At 37.8% G+C, this 22,071-nt stretch overlaps 1 protein-coding gene across 2 annotated transcripts in view; it reads left to right on the plus strand.

The window, feature by feature from the left end:
* TRDN (triadin) overlaps positions 1-22,071 on the plus strand; it is a 227,868-nt gene that overhangs the window by 117,563 nt on the left and 88,234 nt on the right. For both annotated transcript variants that reach the window (XM_065680964.1, XM_065680963.1), the window contains exons 17-18: positions 17,015-17,050; positions 19,708-19,761. In XM_065680964.1, the coding sequence (XP_065537036.1) occupies positions 17,015-17,050; positions 19,708-19,761 (90 nt within the window). The remainder of the gene's footprint in view (positions 1-17,014; positions 17,051-19,707; positions 19,762-22,071) is intronic.

Raw genomic sequence — 22,071 nt, forward strand, 5'->3', positions numbered from 1 at the left:
GCAGCTCCTTCTGCTACAAGCTGGCTGCCTGTGACCCCAGTCCCACTTCTTCTCCTCACCCTCACATACCTCCTCCCAGAAGACTCACCTCTGACAGGAGGTCTACTAACCAGGTTTTCCCCATTGAAAAATGGTGGTGTATACAGACTGTGAAACACAAAAGAGAGAAGGAGACACTCCAAAAGCATGAGGTGATAAAAACATCTTCAAAATAATGCTCTGAGAGCAGCACTTTCCTATATTCCTCTCTATCTCTATTCCTTTAACAAGAAATGCTTATGATTGCAAATACAGACTATTTTTGCTGATTAATATTTTAGATTATCGCTATTGCCCAAGAGAAAATTTTATCTCTGATGTTACAAGAATGGAGCTTTTTATGGCTCTCCATTAACTGCATCCCTGTGATGTATTTGTTTATTTCCATGCTAGCTCACTTTCCTCTGTAACTCTCTTCCTCCATTCCTCTCTTTTGGCTGCTGCCGAGGAGCAAGAGTCATCTAATGTGAAATGTTCTCAGTATTTAGTACAGAGTGAACTGTATGATTCTTAATTAGTTTTTAAAAATGCATTGTAGATAAAGCCACATTAATCTTCTGACCTTCAGCTCCTACAGAAACATTGTTTAATTGTCCTGAAAAATAGACAATTCCATTGTTACAAACTCAGATATCTTGCTTAAGCAAACATTATTGTCAGACACAAGGGTCTGGCACAGTCACACTTCAAAACATTTTACAAAAATCTATCTAGTACTCTGGATAAAGAAGGAGCTACATTTCCAAATCTCCATGAAGGGAATTGCTGAGCCTCGGCAGAGACAGCCTCTTGCCAGGACAAAGTTCCCAGCAGTTGGGAGACATCATCTTGGAGGCATCCAGCCTGCAATCTGAGAAAGGAGACCCTCTCTGTCAAAGCTTCGGTGCCCAGCCTTACATGAAAAGAATATATAGAGACTGGTATTCTCATGTACTCATACGTTGCTTGCAGACTGTTTCCTGATGGTCCCTTTCTCAGAGTCTCAATAGTCTGGAGGTTCTCTGCTCTTTCTTGTAACAGCTTTCCTAAAAATTCATGAAGTTCACACACATCCTGCGTGTTTGATTGCTGCAAACTCCTTTCCCACTTTGTTTTGGTTCTCACAACAAATAACATAGGTAATGAATTAGCTTATAAAGCAATGAAAATGTCACCCTGGTTCATCACACCATTTCCTAACTAAAGTTCTGCTCAGCTGTCATTGATTATCTTGCCTTCCTGTTATTGCTGCATAATTTCAAATAATAATGGTAATAAAAATACCTGGGTCTTGTGCAGCATTTTTTTATAATATGACTTAGAATGACTTTAGGAAGATAGTCAGTGCATTTTCCTCCACTTTCTACACAAGGCAATTTAGGTACAGGCATGTCCACCAGTCCATTTGTTCATAAGGCTAGCTGGATTAAAGATCCCAAACTTCTATATACTATCATTATTTCCCTAATTCAAACCCAGGACACCAACCAGTGCAAATGATGTTTAGGAAGACAACGGTTTTGATTAAAAACATAAGGCCTGATCAGCTGGACAAATGTTCAAGAATCCCTATGTGCTGACACTCTGCAACAAAAGTTTTAATGGTGACAAACCAGGTACCTTCCCGAGCAGTTCTGCTTAGCAGACATAAAACAGATCAAGGCCCTGATATGCAGATCCACTGACCACAGACCAGGGAGAATGATCTGACTTGTATTTTGTTGTGTTGATATAGGCATACTCCCAGCAAAACATCAAAGCCTTTCTAAGGACCATTGAAATCCCTATCTAAACCAGGGAGCTAGGTTGTAGTGGTTGCACATCCACTTTGTTGTGGATGCATCTTTCATAGAATCATAGCATCATTTAGGTTGGAAAAGAACTTTAAGATGGAGGCCAACCATGAATGTAACACTGCTGAGATCACCACTAAAACATGTCCCTAAGAGCAACATCTACAAGTCTTTTAAATACTTTCAAGGATAGTGAATCCACCACTTCCTTGGGAGCCTGTTCCAGTACTTGACAACCTTTTTGGTGAAGAGATTTTTCTTAATATCCAGTCTAAACCTCCCCTGGCACAACTTGAGGCCATTTCCTCTTGTCCTATCACTTGTTGCTTGAGAAAAGATACCAACCCCCACCTCTCTACAGTCTCCCTTCAGACAGTTGAAGAGAGTGATAAGGTCCCCCCTCAGCTTTCTTTTCTCCAGCTAAACAACCCCAGTTCCCTCAACTGTTGCTCATAAGACTGATTCTCCAGACCCTTTGCCAGCTTCACTGCCCTTTACTGCTATGCACTCCATCACCTCAATGTCTTTCTTGCGGTGAGGGGCCCAGAACTGAGCACAGAATTCAAGGTGCGGCCTCACCAGTGCTGAGTACAGCGGGATGATCGCTGCCCTGGCCCTGCTAGCCGTACCATTTTTGATACAAGCCAGGATGCCGCTGGCCTTCTTGGCTGCCTGGGCACAAGCTGGGTCATGTTCAGCCAGCTGCTGACCAACACTCCCAGGTTCTTTTCCGTCAAGCAGCTTTCCAGACTCTTCCCCAAGCCTGGAGCATTGCATGGGGTTGTTGTGGCCCAAATGCAGGACCTGGTGCTTTGCCTTGTTGAACCTCATACCACTGGCCTTGGCCTACTGATCTAGTCTGTCCAGATCCTTTTGCAGAGTGTTTATACCCTCACAGATACCAACGTTCCAACTTGGTGTTGCTTACAGACTTACTGAGGGTGTGATCAATCCCCTCATCCAAATCTTTGATGAAGATACGACTATGATAAAGATATATCTATGATGCATAATAGCATGTCACATGTTTTATAACATACAGTGTTAGCAGAGAATGGGAGTGGTGATGCCTCTTTAGCTATCAAAGAAAATCTTTGCCTCCTGAATAGGAAAAGTCTCTGGGGTTTAAAGTTATAAACACTGACGTACACTGTAATGTTGTCACTGTAACAATAATGAAAAAATAAGCTAAACATTAATCTTAGATATAAAAATTGAAAACAGTACTTTATGACTACCACAGAACTAGGTTAACCAGGTTATTCTTGCTATACTGTCACCCAGTGCAATCATGTAGCTAGAAGGAAAGTTTACGTTCAATCCCATTTTAGAGAAGGTTCTTTATAGTACTAGGTAGGCAGAGCAGAGTGGAGGTGATCAGGCAATGGCAAATAAGACCTACCAGGTTCCAGTCATTTTTTGCATGGGTTGGTCACAGATGTGATGTTTTAATAAGAAATTGAGGAAAAAGACCATTTTATGAACCAACTGTGTATTCTTTGTTATTGTGCTCTAAACAGACAGGAAGACAAATTCTGCTGATCATTTTTTAATTCCCAGTCTGAACTACAACAACAAAAAAAACCCATTTAATTTTGTGACTTCCTTGGCTCAACTATTATCAACGTAGTCTTTACATTAATTCTTTCATTACAATAAAAGAACAACTACTGACACCTGGTGGCCAATTACCTTTTTCTTCTATACACATAGGTTATTTTGTTGTTTTCTTTTAAATGGCAATTTAAAGAGTTTGATGATGAAATGATGATCCTGCTACTTATTTCCTCACACTCCTTTCCTATTTCTTTCACTTCTAATAAGATAGAATGTCATCCAAATGTGACACTATTCTCAGAAGAAACATTTTGGAATAACAGTACTTTCAGCACTGTCAGAAAAGTCAAAATTAATTAAAATATACCTTATGACATAAATTTATAATGAAAAAAAAAATTCTTGGCATACACACTGATCTACACTAGATGCACACCACGTTGCCTGAAATGTTTTGGGTTGATCTGTCTGTAATAGATTGAACGCTTCATCTGGGATACAAATATTAACTCCAGATCTTTTTCTGAGGAGCAAATGGTTTGTGCTTGCACACATTTATAGGAAGGCACCTCTCTTGTCTCTCAAGAGCAGGGTTTGAAACTCTTCACCCTGCCCTGCCCACTCCCAGGAGTGTATTTCCAGATAGGAAATAACTGAAGTGCTGACAGCTTTCAGCAGCCCAGCTTGGGCATTGCCATGTGTCTCATGTTCCCTTAATGTGAGAGATGTCACACGATAGATGTCAGCAGATGGGAGTGTGATGGGTACTTTCAGAAGAATCCATTGTCAGACCTGAAAGGGCCAAGTAGGCGTAGAGGACGTTTCAATTTAGGCCGCAAATTGAACTTGTGAAGCCAGACCAAGAGAGCCAATGGTATTTTGGAAGTGACTGGTCACATACAGAAAACAGAATATGTTTATTCCTTAATTTTCTTGTGGCTTATTAGACAAAATAATAAGAAAAGAGAAAAACTGGAAGCCTGTTTTTAGGGTGGCTGCCTCAACATGTATAAGGTAGGAGTTTTGAGGGGTAGAACCCTTTGTCACTGTTTTTTGTTTAATGTGAAAAAAACTCTGTATTGGGTTGACCCTGGCCAGCAGCTGAACACCCACACAGACACTCATTCGTTCCCCACCCACCAGTGGAACGGGGGAGAGAAAAGGGAGAGCAAAAGTGAGAAAACTTGTGGGTTGAGACAAAGCTTAATAAGTGAAAGAAAGAGGAAAAAATGAAGTTATGCAGTTGCAGTGGCTCATCACCTCTCACAAGCAGACCAATTCCCAGCCAGTGTGAGCAACATCCACTCTTCCTCTCTACCCTCAGTTTTTATTTCGGAGCTTGACATTATATGGTAGGGAATATCCCTTCAGCAAACTTGGGTCAGCTGTCCCAGCTGTGTCTCCTCCTAACCACTTCCCAGCCTGGCGGGGGCAGGTAGAGTAGAAAAAAAAAGCCTTGGTGGTGCATAAGCACTGTTCAGCAATAACCAAAATGGATATGTTAACAATTTTAGAGCCATGAGTCCAAAGCACAGCACCATACAGGCTGCTATGTAGAAAGTTAACTCCATTCCAGCCAGTACAGGAACCTATAATTCATGTTGATTTGCATCTAGGTTTAGAAAGGTTAGAAATCTAGTAACAGAAATAATAAGCAATGAGTTGCCTAGAGATTCCTCATAAAGACAAATGTATTAGAGCAATAATAAAGAGAGCACAGTGTGTTGTGAGTTGAGAGAAAATTCAGGAACAAATCATATTAAAGCACACACACACAAAAAAAGGAAAATCAAGTTATGGACCTTAGAACTTTATGATATAGGGCTTTACCTAACAATATTCTTTTTACATCTTTCTCTGCTAGACTGTTAATCCACTTGTACATTTGGCTTGCAGTTTGTACAACCATTAGCAAAGACCCTGGCTCTGGTCTCATCCTAACCATGGTTTCAATTAGTAATATGATTCTATGAACCAATGCCCATACACCAAAGCCTAGAAAACACATTTAGTTTTCCCAGCTGGCTGAATAGAGCTTCAGATTTCCTCTCTTATACTACAGGCTGACTCACTCCTGACTAATCTTGCTCATGACACGATTATGTGTGTCAGATTCAACCTGATTTTTTCTTTCCTACTCCTCCTCTCCTGGATCCTATTCATAACTCAGCTGCTGTTTCCTCATATTTTTGCATTAGTAGATGCTTCTGCTTTCAGACAAAAGCTATGCACTCAGCCTTCAGTACAGGTTGCATTTACTAACCAGCAGAAATGCTGGATTAGAATTCCTACGCAGTTACTAGCAAGTGATGTTACTCACTCTTCTTTTTCTGACGCAGACAGGGTTTAGACTTGACTTTGAGAACAATTTCCTGTTTGTTGGGCTTTGTATAACAAAATCACAGAAAGTGGAGATGGAAATGACCTACTAGGTCATCTAATCCTTCCTTGTGGCAATGCAGGATAATTCCTTACAGAATATCGTCAAGTGTTTTATCCAGTTGAGTTTTAAATGTCTGATGTAACTAGGCCTCCATCAATTCCCACAGAAGATTATTCTACAACTTAACAGATCTCACAGTTAAGAAGTATTTCAATCCATTCCGCCTAAGTTTTCCTTTGCTTAATTTTATCCCATTACTCAGAGTTATATTCTCTTCTGACACTCAAATACAGTCTTCCTAACCTCAGGGCCCAATTCCCTACTGGCTCATGTGTTATGTTGCCACTTCCATTTACATCTGGAAAGTAGCTTTAAAATTGACAAGGTGAATGGCAAGTTCATATTTTTTCATACAGCCATAACATCATAAACCTAGCAAGAGGGAACACAGACCATGACCACGTTTCACCTGTGTACAAGGCACTGGAGTGACTAGGATATGCATACCAATACAGTGTCCAGATAAGAGAAAGAACAGAAAAAAGTAACTCGAATTCTTTACAAATTAAGGGTTTTCTTTACAGAGAAGAATAGAGTATTCTATTCATCTCATCAGAAAGAGGTGACTTTGTTATTGTGGGTACTAAATACCTCCACAGGGGAAACAAACAAACAAACCCCACAAAAAAACAAACCCCCCCCCCAAAAAAAATGTTTCTGCCTACTATAGCTCCCTTTAACCTAATAGGAAAATAACATGAATGAACATCTGGGAGCCGAATTGAATCCAGACTGAAAATGAGATACATTTTCTTAACACTAAGAGTGATAAACTACCACAGCACAGGGTGTATATTGCTTTCCCTGATGTCTGCAGAAGATGACTGTTTACTTAATGGAAGATACACATCTGCTGAAAAGGTGCCTAGTTGAAATATAGGAGTCTTTGACAACAGTATTGAACTAGATAACCCAATGGTGTGTTCTAGCCTTGGACATTATGGAGGTATATCCTCAGAGATACACAAGATAAGCTAAAAGAGGATGCTGTGGAGAGCCAGTGAAGAAATGCAGCTGAAGACAACTGTCTTGCAGGCTTGTTGGAAAAACAGAAATTCCATTCTGTGTTATTTTTATAAGCCTTTGTAGGCTGAACATGTGACTGGTAATCATCCTCTAAGTGTTCTCTCTTCCATGCAACATAGAAAGCCTGCTTTTCTAATTGATATTTCTAGAAATAATTAAGTGGCAGATATGGCTACTTAGTAAAAATCAAATTGTACCTCCTGAAACAGTTAAAACAGGTAAAACCAGAATAAAAACAGGGTCACAGCAAGGAACAAGGGAAAAATTCAGAAAAGTAGAGATGCAAACACAGCAGAAAAGCAATTCCCTTGATCTCCATGTGACTGGCTGTTAAGAGAGTCTGCTCCTGAAACAAGGCAAAAGGCAGCTCAAATATGTCCTATACTGAAAGTTTCAAAGCACTCAGTGGAATTTGAATTCTATGTTCCATCACCATCAGTGATTGACAACATGATTTAAAAGATATTTAGATGCCTAAAGATGTAGTATGGCACCTGGTGGGATTTACAAGCATGTCAAAGTAGGCCAGGCACATAACTGCCATTGATTTTCTGAGAGAACTGAGCTCCTAAACAGCTCTACCGCTTTTGAAAATGTACAGAGGCTGCAAGGTCACTGTGCTGTTTCTGAAAATATTAGAACCAAGTTTTTCCTACCTTCCCTTTGTCTCTCACTTCACCTTAACAGCTGACTCAATGTAAGACAAACTCTTCATTGTGCTTGATATTGCAACTCTGAGGTGAAAGACTGTCCTCCTCTTTCATTTTGTATGAATCTGCTTTAGAGGAAACTCTGTCTCCCTTCCCATCCTTGTTTGGTTCCATGTGTTGTGCAAAGAAAACTCTAGAAGAGAAGGTAGTGAATATTCCCCGAGGTGCCTGCTCTGTACATGAAATGTTAGGAGCAGATGAATAAGTTTTAAGCAAATTCTAGTGGTCCATTTGCTAGCTATTGTGAGTTGAGGGCTTTCAAGACTATGCTGAGTATTACTCAGGCCAGGCCTGCTTCTTTGTGTTCGTTCTCTTCCATCTTTGCACAAAGCAGGGAGTGATGTGTGAAAGGCAAGTGGTGAATGACAGTGGTAAAATCTGATTGGCAAAGAGCTAGAAATGTCAACTCTTTAATAAATACAGAGAAAAGGGAGGAGGCTTGGGTTTGTACTACAAAGGCCCTTTTTGATGAGGTGGCAAGAGAATCTTCTTTGAACAAAGCACAGAAGTCAGTGTCTGACAGGCAATCTCTTCTGACACTGCATCGCTACTCTTGTAAAGAACTTTTTAGAGAAGTGTGATACTACAAATAATCAAGTTTGAAGGTGATATATATTCTATCTAAAGTCCACAAGGTAACCAAATAATCAGTTTGCATTTGGACTTTCAGATATCTAGAATGAATTATCTGTGCTGTGCAACCAGCTGGGTGGCATAGCTTTAATTAAAGAATCTAATTTATTGCAGCAATCCTGTTTATGTTGGTCTGGGGATTAATGTAATGTTTATTTTTCCAGTCACATCCAGAAATAACAGGATTAGAATATGCTTATGCATCAAACAACACAAAGTTAATCTTTTTAAGGAAGAAAAAACAGTTCTGTGCCCTCAAAATAAGATGTATATCTGAGTCAGTAGGCCTGATATTTGGGATAATTATTCTATGTGAAACATCTATCCACAGGCACATCATCCAGGTTGCAATGACATATCTAGGCAGTGCTATGTATTTTCTGCTGTCACTCTGTAAACAGTTTCAAGGCTTGACCCACAGCTAAATAAAGTTAGTAGTAATCTTAGGAGTTTGGGATCAGACTGATGTTCTTTCCTTTATTTCCTTTACACTTAAAAAGAAAATGCAAATTTTCCCTTAACTTTGGACTGAAGTTTTAAAAGCTTTTACTAAGTTTTAATGAATACATATTTGATAAATACTTCCATGTCACTTATTTGAAAGTATACTTCAGTCTCTTGGATGTCTTTCCCCTAGAAAGCTTCGTAGACCAGAGGCATTCCTGACTTGTAATAGGGCATCCTTTACGCTTCACTCTTAGTTACAATTGTTCAGCTTTTCAGTAAATGTTCCCAAGAGCCATACTTGTTCTTTTCTCTTTTTCAAGAAGCAGAGCCAACTTTGTGGCTTTGCTATAGGTAACTCAGAGATACTGTCAGATGAAGTATTATTGAATGATTAGCATAATAGAATGGGCAGCTGTTCTTAAGCAGAAGACCCATGCATAGCTGTGGTTATAACTGCATTGATTTTTAGCTTGGTTGCACTAGGTACTGCATGAGGTTGCTTGCTTATAGATTTTGCTTCACTTATGAGAGTGTGTGTCACCTATAAGGATGAGCGGATGGACATTATTCAAGATCTCCCTTTTAACAGAGTGAGAAATCTGAATGCATCTGAGTTCAGAAGAACAGGAAGTATCTTCATCCTAGTGATAATGTCTACAGATGCCATCTGTACATCCTTCTCTCTAACAGAAAGAAATTGGTATGTGTTGAGAAATACAGAAAGAGATATCAAGGGATGCATACCCTTAACAAAGCCTATTCTGACTATAAAAAAAAATCTTCTTATGCTTCATTCAACAAGTATTGTTACTGAACTTTCTTAAGAAAGATGTAAACACTATATCCTCCATAATTTTTCAAGAAAAGGTAAAAAATGATGAAGCAATCTTTCAGCTGTTATATTTATGCTAATACAACGGACAGTTTGTTTCAGAAAAAGATTAGATTCTTAAATTTTAGGAATTTATGTTATTACCTGCACTTACAACACAGAAAAAAAATTACCTTTTCCCTGAACAACTTCAGCTTGTGTAATTAACTACACTTAGAGCTTCCTCTATGTGGGTGACTGTGATCTCGCATCGTGCTTGAAAGTTTTGCTTTTTTAAACCACTCCTGAAGAATGCAGAAGGCAATGGAACACGTTTCCACCTGCTCTGCAGTGGGAGAGACTGAATCCATTTCAGCAATTACACAGTAGAAAGGAGAAATCACTAATTAGTGAAACTATGAATCACTGATATAGTTGAAATTAGCCGTGCCCAAAGCACAGGCTGTTTCTTACAAGTGTAGCTGAAACACTTGTTTGCTCGCATCCCTCTCTAGTCACTTTTTTTTTTCACTCTATTGAACCTTTTTTAGTGATCTTGGGAAATCCGTTTGAGGTAACATTTAGTATTTCGGCCACACACATTGCCATTCAACTTTTTGGAAACCTCCTTTGGCTTTAGGCTACTACCTGCCTCTGCTGCTCGGCTGCTCAGGGTTTACAGGCCCTTGATGGCTGCACATAATATAATGCTTCTTTGTAAACGTGATGGACATAGTAGAGGTAGCACAGCGGGGAAGCAACACGTGCAAGGGCTGATGATGATAAGGGACTTGGAGATGCCAAAGAAATTAAAATTCAAAAAGCTTGTGAGTAGGAATTAAATAGAGACAATGTGAGGAGAAAGGACACCCTTCACAGAGAGTGAAAGGAAATGCTTGAATATTTTTCCTGCTTCAATGGAAAATAATCTGTCAAAATTTTAGAGTACTATCACCAATTGACGACTGTAATAATAACAGAAGAATGTTAGTTAGCTAGTTTTTCATAGTCCTAAATTCTTATAACCCGTTTATATCCCACATTGGTTATCAGCACCTTTTGAGACTTGGTTGTTATAGTCTAGTCTCATGTTGCTTGAGGAAACTTGATTTTAACTCTCAGAAGCTCCACTTTCTTCCACTTTCACCCAGCAACAGTAATGCCATCTGCAGTTTCCCTTCACTTCATGTCCTATAGCCTGGAGAGATTTCAACACAAAACCTGCAATCTGGGATTCAAGGCTTACTGGCCTCTGCCAATAAATTTCCTTGTTATGCCTAAATGACTCTCAAATGAAGCTAGATAAACTCTGGTCAAGGGATTTATTGCTGTCACCAAATGGGTCAAGGGAACAGCTGAAGCAGCAGTGGCACAGTACCTTGCTTTTCCTCGTGCACATCATCAGCCTCACTAGTGCAGTGAGAAGCCTTTTTAATGCTCACTAAGAAGTGATATTTTGGAAAGGCAAAAGGAGTTTTGTCAGTAGTTGTCACAGAGCATATGGCAATATCATGCTCAATGATTAAGACAAGGAATAAAATCAAGTGTTGTTCCAAACACAGAATTTTCCATGTGGGAGAAATGTTGTTATTTCTGAACAGCTCTTTAATGCCAATGTCAAATTTCAGGGTTTGGGGAAAACATGTTAAAAAAGTAAATCTTACATTAGTATGAGCAGTTTTGATAGAGCCTTCCTAGATTCTAAAATCACTGAAAGGAACAATATTATTTTAAATTTTTATTGTAAAACGGAAACATTACAATAAAAATTGCAGGCATTCTGATAAAATGCCCCTATATATGGGCATCTGCTGTTTCAGAAGAGTCTGAAATAAAAATAAAAAGTACTCCCCAAAGCCTTGAGATGTGGTAAGATGACAGTTATTTCAGTAATGCCACACAATTAGTGTGAAATTATCAAAAATGGTATAAATGGACAAGGAACTCATTAACTCATTCTTAAAGACAGTTTTGAACTGAACCCTTCTGAGAATGGTGGAAAATTAGCAGAAATCAATACAGTTTTGCGGAAATAAGAACTCCAGGTAAATAACAATAATAATAAAAAAGGTGCTATTGCACAGTATATTTCAATAGAGTTTGAAAATGCTTGTTTAATTATTATATGTTCAACAGCAGTTCGTTTTTCATAATGCTTAGCTGTCTGGGGTGTCTTGCTTTTTTACCACTGTAAATCACATTAGCTGCAAATCTTGCTACTTAATAAATTGTTTTTAAATTCTGGTACATCTGCTAGCTTGGGAGCAGACTGTGCTGAGACTGGTTTCTAGGCGACTTTAATTATGTTTTTCATCCACATGATGGAAGTTCTCAGCCATCAGATGCCACCTGCTATAATTTTTTTTCCACTCTTGTGAACTTCTTTTAGGGAACCAAAGGGAACGCTAGCAGTCATCCTTGTAAGGTACATTGTCTTAAAAGCTCTGTAGCTGTATTTCATTTACAGAGCCAGAACTGAAACATGTTTTCTGTTGTGCTTTGGTCAGTAGTAACCACCAGAAGCCCCTTTCTCTTCTGGACAGCCAGCACAATTTCGACTTCAAGACACTGGAAAAACATAATTTCAGCTTTCAGCATAATTCTTTCTGGTTCTTGGTTTCTCTTCATTTCTCTGCCCTCTTCTCCTTCTCCCACTTTTATTTAAAAGAAGAACTGAAAACCTAAGTCAAAATACAAGGTAAGAGCCAAACTAAGACACAAGATTTGTGTCAGTCTTCTTAGAAACATTCTTCTTTTAGTCAGCTGGTAGAGCTATGATCAGATTGTGTGAGGCATCTTCATCAAGCAACTTCTATTCTATGGGTCTGTGTAGATCATCAGACAATCAGTAGGGTATGATTAAGTCCATTCTAATATGGGATCATCAACTACAGGTAGAGAAGATGGTCAGTGCTAGCTGAGGTTTAGGATGAGAATTCCTCATTTAGTAACTGCTTAACGTTTTAAATTTCTCTCTGGTTTATGATTCCATGAATCACGTCTTTCAGAGGCATCTAGTAATTTGTTAGGGTCCTGTTGCTTAGTCCAGATCAGCCAGTACAGAGGAATCTTTGCATCATTAGCACCCTCAAGCTTAGCTACTAGCTTGCATAACTTTTTATTAGGGTATTAGCTACCATTCAGCTCAGACACTGTGGTTGCCAACTGAAACTGAAATCAGTTTTTGTTTGTAATTTTGGTATTACCATCATTTTCTTTGGTAATCTTCCAAAGAGAGAGGTTGTTTTAGATACAACATATAAAAATAATGCTTCCAACAGTAAAAGTGGGTTTAGGCAGCTATTTTGAACAGTTCATCATTAGCAGAGCCATCAGTATATTGTCTCTGAAATATTCATTTATCTGAATAACACTTCTAATTTAAGATTTTTTTATATGTTTATTCATATTTGAGTGAGCGATTTCTAGGAAGCAAAAGTACAGTGAAGGCTTTCAAGACAGTACAATATGAACTTCTTTTAATAAAAAAAATTAGGTTGTATAGAGCTGCTGAAGGTCTGCTGTACTCAGATATACAATGTACACTGTATTCTAAATACGTTGCTAAAAGGGGTCTAAAAATTTTGTGAGCTTCAGATCTAGAACTCATTTCAGAGCAATGTTTGAAATACTACATTTTGGAAGTTTGTTTAAACTCAAACAACCACACTCTATACTAGAGCACTGGGGCATCCTTATCTAATCCCTTATTACCAACCTCCTAGGGATTCACTGGCATGAAAGGCACTATATGAGCTTAGAGGGATTTTTTTTTTTCTTGCCCCATGTGTAGTTTAGATGTCATTTGTGGTTACTGTGTATTGCTAGTTTACTTCAAAAGAATGCTGATCGAGGCCTGAGGAAAATATGGAGCTATGTGCTGAAAAGAGGTGAGAGAATAAAGTACTTTGCTGTTCTACCGAGATACATCTGTGCTGGTTGCCAAATACTCATTCCTAGTTTGAATTCAAAATTGATCCTTTTAGCCTGTAGAAACAAGAACAAAGTTAGATCATGTTTGTTTAAATATTTGGTGGCTTTAATAAAATAATTAAAAAATATTTTACTTCCATCATTTTCAATAGTCGGAAGAAGAAAAATCTGTTCATTCACCTGGGAAGAGGGGAGCTTGTACAACCATCTTTGCTTTTTCAGAATACAGACCATAATACAACTGTTTTCAAATACTCCAGAGACTAAAAAGAAAAGGGTGCTTCACAGTCCTCCACAGCTGAAAAACGATTTTCTAAGCTATGGTGCTTCACCTTTTAAAGAAGTCTGTTGCAGCTGCTTTCAAAATAATTAAACCCCCCCCCCCAAAAAAAAAAAAAATAAAACCCACCCCCACCACAAAACCAAAACAAAACCAAAAGCAAAACCAACACCATGGCTAAGATTTTCATACATGGCCAAAAACTTTTGATTGTTCAGTATCTGGGTGGTTTAAGCCCTTTAAGAAGACCTGAATATCAAACCTGTCCTCAACAACTTCTGAAAAATTGACTGCTTCAGATTGGGCACCAAATTACCAAACATATCATATTTTGAAGTCATCTCCTGCTGTAAGTCTGCTAAAGTTTTTGGGGTCTTTTATTGCTTTACATTGTTGTAGAAGTGTGACTTTTCTTGAAAAGAAAACGCATTCCCTGTTGTTGAATATCAAATAGTTTTATCACCAAGATCAAGGACAGTCACAGTGCTTTTGACTGTACTACTCTCTAAGGCTGCTAGAGTGCCCAGCCTGATGTTCAAGTGTTACATGGGTCCTAATGAAGTTACATGGCTTCCAAAAAGTGTAGTCATCAGTCTTGTGTCATACACTTGCCTTCCCTGTTGCCAGACTTCAGATGTAAAGATTTAAAGAGAAAAATAACCTAAAGGTCTGGAGATTCTATTTCCCAAACTGATTGGCAAAGATGTGATTAGGATGTTTATATGTTGCCTAACATTAGTGTTTGAAAAGTTAATTATTTCAGTGAATTCCAATTCTTAATTAACCTGAAAAAAAAACAGACCCACCAAGATGTCAGAGAGCTTGATGGTTGTAGTTTTAAGAAAGATGTAACGACTATAAAAAACCCATGTAATATAAACTGCATTCCCAACCACCCCCATAGTTTAAAAGTTAAACCCTAGGCCTGTACAAAGCAAAAAAGAATGAGGCAAAATACTCATTGACTTAAATTACACTAATATAATTCATTTTACAATTTGGCATTATTTTCCTTTGAGTTGTTTAGTTGTGTGCTATTTGTGGCGTATAACAGGTAAGTACACTTTGGGACTTCAGAAATCCAGGTCAGTTTTCCCTCCTTCTGTGAGTTTCCATCCTTCTGTTCAGTCCTTTGCAATTGTCATCTGTTGCATTCAAGTATGAGGTGCTTAGATGCAGATGGTATATAGCTTCAAAGGAACCTCCATAGTTCAAGCTCCTGCAAAAACTCCTTTGGGCACCTTTCTGCAAATCATTCCAGCCTAAGTATGGCTTTAGAAATCAAACTTTAGGCACCTTGGCTTGAAAGGAATAGCCTAAGCATAAAAATATTTATATTTTCATATCAACGTGTGCTATTGGAACCAACTGTTGGTGATTTTTTGCTCTTTAAAAACAAAACAAAACAAAAATGCACCAAGACTCCCTAAATTATAAGAGTCTTTTTAGTGCAAAAATTGTCCAGATATTTAATAAGAATTTACTATATGTTGTGTATTTCATATGATGGAAAAACACATTGATTCTTTTAACATAAATTATGGCTCTAAAATATATTAAAGTATGTTGTCCTAATAAATGATGACTTCTATGAAAAAAAGAATGAAAGAACTTGAGAGCTTTATTTAGATTCAGGCTGTTATTGCGAATGATGCTGTGAATTTATTTACTTTTTTATAACCTTCAGCAATAGAAGACTATTGTGATAAATTATCATATCACTGCAATATACACCCTTAAAAATTTCCATATCCGGCACCTAATAGGCACTTCTTGAAGGCTTCAGTAGGTTCCTTAGCCAGATAATGTGGCTGAAAGCTGCCTCATGATTAATTTCATCTAAATGTGGTAATTATCATACTTTGAAGTAATGCCTGCAAAACATGCTTTCACAGAGAGTTAGTGGAAACAGAGGATTAACCTAGAAACATTTCAGTTCAGAGCAGCATATCATCCAAATAGAAATGTATTTTCTTCTGAATTTTTCAAGACTTTTTGCTGGACTATTTGGCAGTCATTTGCATTACCTTATCTCATATCAAATTTTTCACAGCAATTTAGAGAGCAACAGAAACTGAAGGGACTTTGTATTACTGCCAGTAATGGAATGGTATTGGTTTTTCAAACTACTTATTTTGGCAGTGTCTGCCCTGAAGTATTTCTTGTATTAGTGTTTAAGAACACAATTAATTAATCATTCACATATGTTGTAGGCAAAAGTATTATCCTGTCTATATTCTAGGCACACTATAGATTATTAGAGAGGATGTTAATTTCCTCATGGGCACCTGTGGGAGTAATTTCTACTACTGGTCTATGCATCTCTTTGTTTCCTATCCCACGGGGCCTTCATGAACCTTTCTTAGTAGTACAGATGAGGCTACTGAAAAAGGCATGCAAGGCCTGAAGTATGGTTGTAAAAGTGGACAATTTTTGTACCCAGCTAAAAGCCCTGAGGTAGAATAGCACCAAGAATTATAATGGAGAGAGAAGCTATCACTGAGTATTTCTACCCACTTACATCTGTTTAGTAAAGATTCTAAATCTTCTCTCAGCAATCAGATAAAGTCCTACAAAAAATGGCACAAAAATGTCACCTTAACTGAAGATGAGACTGAACAGCCTAGTTAAGAGCCTCTGATAAGCTGCCTGACCATGTGATTTGAAATAGCCAATTTATTTTAACCTTGTTTAGATCAACCAGGGATGGATATGAGCTCCTTTTCACAAGCCTGAAAGTAATGCATTAGATTGAATTTTAACTGAACATTAGGTAAAGTTTGCAAGAAGCAGGGATCTTTCCTCCTGGCTGGTCTGTAGGAATGGCTTGGATTCTCTCTTTCTTCCCTTTTGCTGTAAATCTTCCATTTGTTTTGGTTTGTGGGAAGTATGTGGCATTTGGAGTTTTGGCTAGGTGTTGTGTGAAGCCTTCCAAACTAAGCCTCAATTGTATGGTTGTAAACAATTGTAGGAAGATAATTCCTTTCATTACATGTCTTTATACTTCGGCTTCTAGCGCCTTTTCCCTTGCGTTTCTGAGACTTGATAATGTGCATGTGATGAGCAGCCATGGCTCAGCTAGTACCTGTCAACCATGACAACTCTATTACATGTCAAAACTCACAGATTACTATACTGAAATTAAACAAAAATGTTCACATTCACACAGGTGTTGCTGGATTTACACTTAAGGTTAAATTAAACTGTACCACAAAACAAACATAAGTGAACTGATTTACTGCATCATTCAAATTCACTTTGTGGGAAATAAGCTGTTTCACCTCTAAAGCACACATTGCAGTTTTCTATCTACCTATAGCTTTCCTAGCTGTTTTTATGCATATATATTTTTTTATCTTACAGACAAAATGGAAGCTGCTGTGTCCAAAGAACTCAAAAGTAAGATATTACTGTGTCATAGGTTATGATCTCTCTTATATGTTATGTAGTTTCAAACATTGTTTCAATAGTACAAAATAATAGTTATTGAATTGCTGAAAATACAAAGAAAGTAGCTACACCATTTATAATTTAAAAACGACATGTTTAGACTTCTGATGCCTCCTACTTTCTAAATCCATTCTTATCCTACTTCTAATTCCACACTCCTTTGTGACTGATGGTTCTGCCTTCCCCTCTTTTCTATCATTGTCTTCAAAAAACAAAGTTTCATGGGGAAGGAGATGTCAAATGAGGTCTCAACTAACTATGCTCTCAGTGGCAGCAATTTTGGTAAATGGGATAAGAAGACTGAGAGTCCAACATGAGGGCCACCAAAATTTGTCTTCACAAATGCAAAACAATGCCTATCCAGTTACTTCAGATTCAGCCAGAGAGACTTCTGAGGCAGAAGACAGGTAGAACATGATATTGTTAACAATGGAACTCTTACACATTCTTTTTCTATGAATTTCCAAGCATCAATGCCTCAACACAGAAATAGTAGGACAGAACTTCATCTTCTCAGATCTCTGTTCTGAAAGTGCAGTATATAAGAAAAATTAGGAAAATTATCGGAATTTGAAATCATTCAAATTTGTGATTAAAGAATGCAGACTCCCATCTCCATATGCGATCTTTCCTGACCTGTATGGCAGAATAATCCCCCACCATCCTCACTTTTTCAGGAACTTAAAGAAAGATTTCTTTTGATAATCAAGAAAAGCTTATACATTTATTTCCTACTCAGATTTTGCAGAAACACTGAACAAAAGATTCAATGGACTTACTGTGCAAGTAATGTCTTGTTGGTGAAATAACTGCCTGCCTGCAAGCAGGTCTTAAAGGATCTATTGATTTGGGCACATGATTCTACTCGTGGGAAAACTCCCCAGCAGCTGTCACAGCAAAATTTCCCAGCTTTCACAAGGTGAAATTTTCAGCTGACACTTATTGATGCATAGTCATTAGCACTCAAACAATGTGTGAATTACAAACTTAAAAGCTTATCCTTGCAAAAGAAATTTTAAAACATTTTGAACTTTTGTTTCAATGCTACTGAAAAGTTAAATAAAAAAAAAAATTAGAAGGCTTTGGTTAAAATATCCTTTATTTTAAATTTTTACTTCAGTTAAAATCGTTTTAGTTGCTCAGAAATGAAATATTTCAAATTAAAATAAAAATCTTGGCAGAGAAAAGAATCGCAGCTCAATGTGCTTTCACAGATGCTACAAACAAAAAATTAAAAAAGTCTCACTGGACAGCAAGCTCTAGCCAACAGCTCAGAAGGAGATAAATGCAGGAGACCTGCAGTTTTGTAGTAAGTCAATCTTGTCACTTGTAGAACATGTGTGTTGGATGTCCTGCTTCTTCTGCAAGAGCAGGCAGTCAGGAAAGTAATATTAAGTAAATTCTTCAAGGTCTTCCACATATTTCCCTGAAGACGAGGTGAGCACCCCAAGTAATTACAATGCTGTGATAATAAGTTAGGATATAATTATCTGCTGTAAGCTTTCAAATGGATGGAAACAAAACAATCCCACACATGCAAAATATATTTTGTTTTCATTTTGTTCCACAAGACAATCTGATGCATCTTTTATGAACTTCTCAAAAGACTGGAGGCGAAGAACTCAAAATTACATTCCCAATTTGGCCATATCATTTTTCTTTGCAATAACACAGTGACAGATGTGAAGGATTTGCTAACATATTTGTGGTATTCTGGAATTCAGGGTGTGATTAAAATGATTAATTATTTCCTCTCAAATATGGAAAGGCGAATTGTGAGTCAGAGGATCTTCTAGTTGATATAAGAAATCAATTATGAAAATCAATGGAGTTTAGCATATGGGTATTTGTTAAATTATCGTGATTTAAGTACAGTCTATTTTGGTAGTTGCTGAAGATCAAAGCAGTTAACTAAACACTAGTAAAGAGTAAAGAAATCCAGTAGGCTGGTTAGGTTATTCTATCCAGAACTGAGATTCTTCAAGTCACTTTAGGGATGTACATACACTTTATCATTTGGAGCTTCATTCTGCAAGGAAATGTCCTGCCTCAGCAAAGAGAAAGTAGTGCAAATGAAAAGACCAAGAACAGATGAACTACAGTTTAGGAGCCTGAAAAGTCCTGCTTCTCTGCTAGGAGAACTCAACAGCTGCTCTTTCAAGTGCAGGATCACACATGAAGTTGTTCCCATAGGCTGGTTCAGGACCTACTGCTCTCATAGCTGTAAGACCAAATGCAAATGCTCCCAGACCACAGCTGCTGCTTGAGTAGCACGGCCTTGCCCAAACCCCTAGATACCTGCTTTGCTCTGCTTTGCCAGTAGATACCGAACTACTGGACAGAAAAGGCTAAAAGAAATTATTCAGTGCCCAATGGCAATAGTTTGTTATCCCTTCAGATGGCTGTTTTGTTGATGCCTTTGAGCTTATTGAAAGCAACAGCTCTTTTCTCTTTGGGAAATATCTTTGCCTAACCCTTCAGGATAAAAAATGCTACAGACTATACCTCATTGGAAGCCTTTCCTCAGATTTGTTTGAATTTTTGTTTATTTGTTTTTAAATATCACACTCCATAGTAATTGATTTAATTTTCTCTCTTTTTTCAAGAGCCAGCAAAAGCTCCTGCAGCCAAACCAGCCACCAAAAAAGCAGCAGCACCAGGTAAAGGAGTAAAATGTTCATATTCAGTCTATTTCTTGTGTTCTTGAATCAGTTTATTGCATCGTAGCACCATCTGCTGGAGTATACAAAAGCCACTGGTTTGGGGTGTTTTGTCTACTCTAAGTTATTTTGATAATTTGTATCTGAAATCTCTTCTAAAAACAAAAGTATTTTGCATTGATCTCTAATGTTATGATTGCTTCTTGTCTGTCCATGGCAGCTATGAGGTGCATATTTGGACATTCTGCAGGGCTTGAGATACAAAAAAGAATATGAATGTAAAGACTGATTAAAAAAGCAATATTTACAGAAATTAGTTCTTATGTGAGGCTCCATTTGAGCCCTTCAAGAAGAGAGTCTGTTTTTACAAAGGGCTGACTTTACAGTAGGCTTTCAAAAATGGAGCTCTTACATAACCATAAATGTACATTGAAAAGACAAGCAAACACTTTTTAAACAAAATAATGGCACTAAATCATACCTGAATTTAGATTGGATTGTGTAAATCTCCTATTTCAATTGATCTCGGATCCCATCTGCTACAAAGGCATCTTCAAAACTGTTGCATTTCTGGTTAATTTAGTAAAACATCAATAACATGAATAACAACCTGAATATCAGGATATTTGTAGTTTTACTACATTTTAAAATAACTGAGGAAAAAAATGGGTATTCTCATGTGAAAATGTATCAATATGAAAACATGATATTTTTCTGAGACCTATTTATTTATCTAAAATTGTTTTCCATCTGTCTTTCTCTAATTAAGAACTTTTTGGTGGTCTATTTTTAGAGATTGCCTCCACCAAATGAAGGAATAATAACTTCCAATAGTAAGGGACATGATTGAAAATTAGCCCAGGATGACTGTAAACTAGGAACCTCTTTGCCTCTACCACAAAAGGACTTGCAGCCTGGAACTGCAGTCACCATAGGCTATTGTAGGGCGCACAATACAGCTGTACAATGTACTGTGTGAAGCTAGCCTAAGAAGCATCATTTCCCCGTAGATGCTCCCAATCCCTGTCTGCTGTGTTTGTTTGACACTGTGTTCAGTTGTGCTAACACAACTGGGAGAAACAGTGCAAACCACATCATTGCCATGTCTTAGAGCTAAAAACTGCCTACAAATATGTGTGTGCGTGTATGTGTGTGTGTGTGCGGCAGGGTGTTCAGTCTGGATCGTATCAGTAAGTCTGGCTTCACATCTATAGCTGTGTAACTGATAATTTCTTAAAGCAGCTTTGTTGCCAAAATGTGTGGTAGCTAGACCCCTAAATGTCTCGACAGCGCACTGCAGAAATCGTTATGTTAAAACCATATGCTTGAAATTAATTCATTCCACCTGCTTGCACCCAATATTTGTGCTCATTTTTGAAAAATATTCCAATGAGTCTGCTTGTTGGCAAGAATGGTAATGACAGTAATCTGTTTAAGATAAAAGAAAGGGGCAAAACTGGCATGGCTTCTTATGGAAAACTAAAATGAGTTTGTCTGTTGACACATTTCTAAATAACTAGTTTGCCTTAAAAGTGATAAAAAGCAGCAGACTTTGACTTCTTGTTTTTGTTTCTCCTCCCTAAATGCCACTCTTCTCTGAAAATTAATTTACGCCCAGAATAACTCACCATAGCAAAATATTAAGTATGCTTGTTTGGCAACATCATAACTAGACTGTTGCCTATTAGTACAGTAAATTAAATACATTATCCAATTTCATATTTCATTTTCTTCCACATATCCTATTACATTATAACCTGTATTCCAGAATGCCTAGAGCTGAAGGTTTAGTCCTATCAACAGACTGAACAGACTGAGAGCACAGCTGGTCATCTTCCAGTACTTCTACATCACATATGCTCCTGGTCTTAATGTCACTGGTGAAGCAAATCCTGCCGAATACACTGTGCACTATTTTATCTCCATATATTTAGACAGAGAAAGCAAAGAAAGTGAATGTGGAATTTAGAATTCTAAGAGAGCTTTTGTGTCTAGAAACCGATGGCTGCTCTAGGAAACCAGCCTCAGTGAATATCTGTTACTTGCTTTTCAAAGGACATATTTTTAAACACAGTGTTTTCTCTAACTGGAAAAAAAGTCCTTCTCTGGCAATCATCTGAAACTGTGCTGGAGAACATAGTGTTTGGCTTTAAAGCATAATAGTTTCATAGATACATGGGATTGATGTCATTCTGAAGGGAGAAAATGAAGTTGAAGATAATTCATGAGACTATTCTTTGCTTACACTGTCTTATGATGTCCCCATCCTAAACCCCACTGCCATTTCCTCTTCTTTCACCACAGCACATT

This window comes from Lathamus discolor, chromosome 5 (genome assembly GCF_037157495.1).
Source record: "Lathamus discolor isolate bLatDis1 chromosome 5, bLatDis1.hap1, whole genome shotgun sequence".
Taxonomy (NCBI): domain Eukaryota; kingdom Metazoa; phylum Chordata; class Aves; order Psittaciformes; family Psittacidae; genus Lathamus; species Lathamus discolor.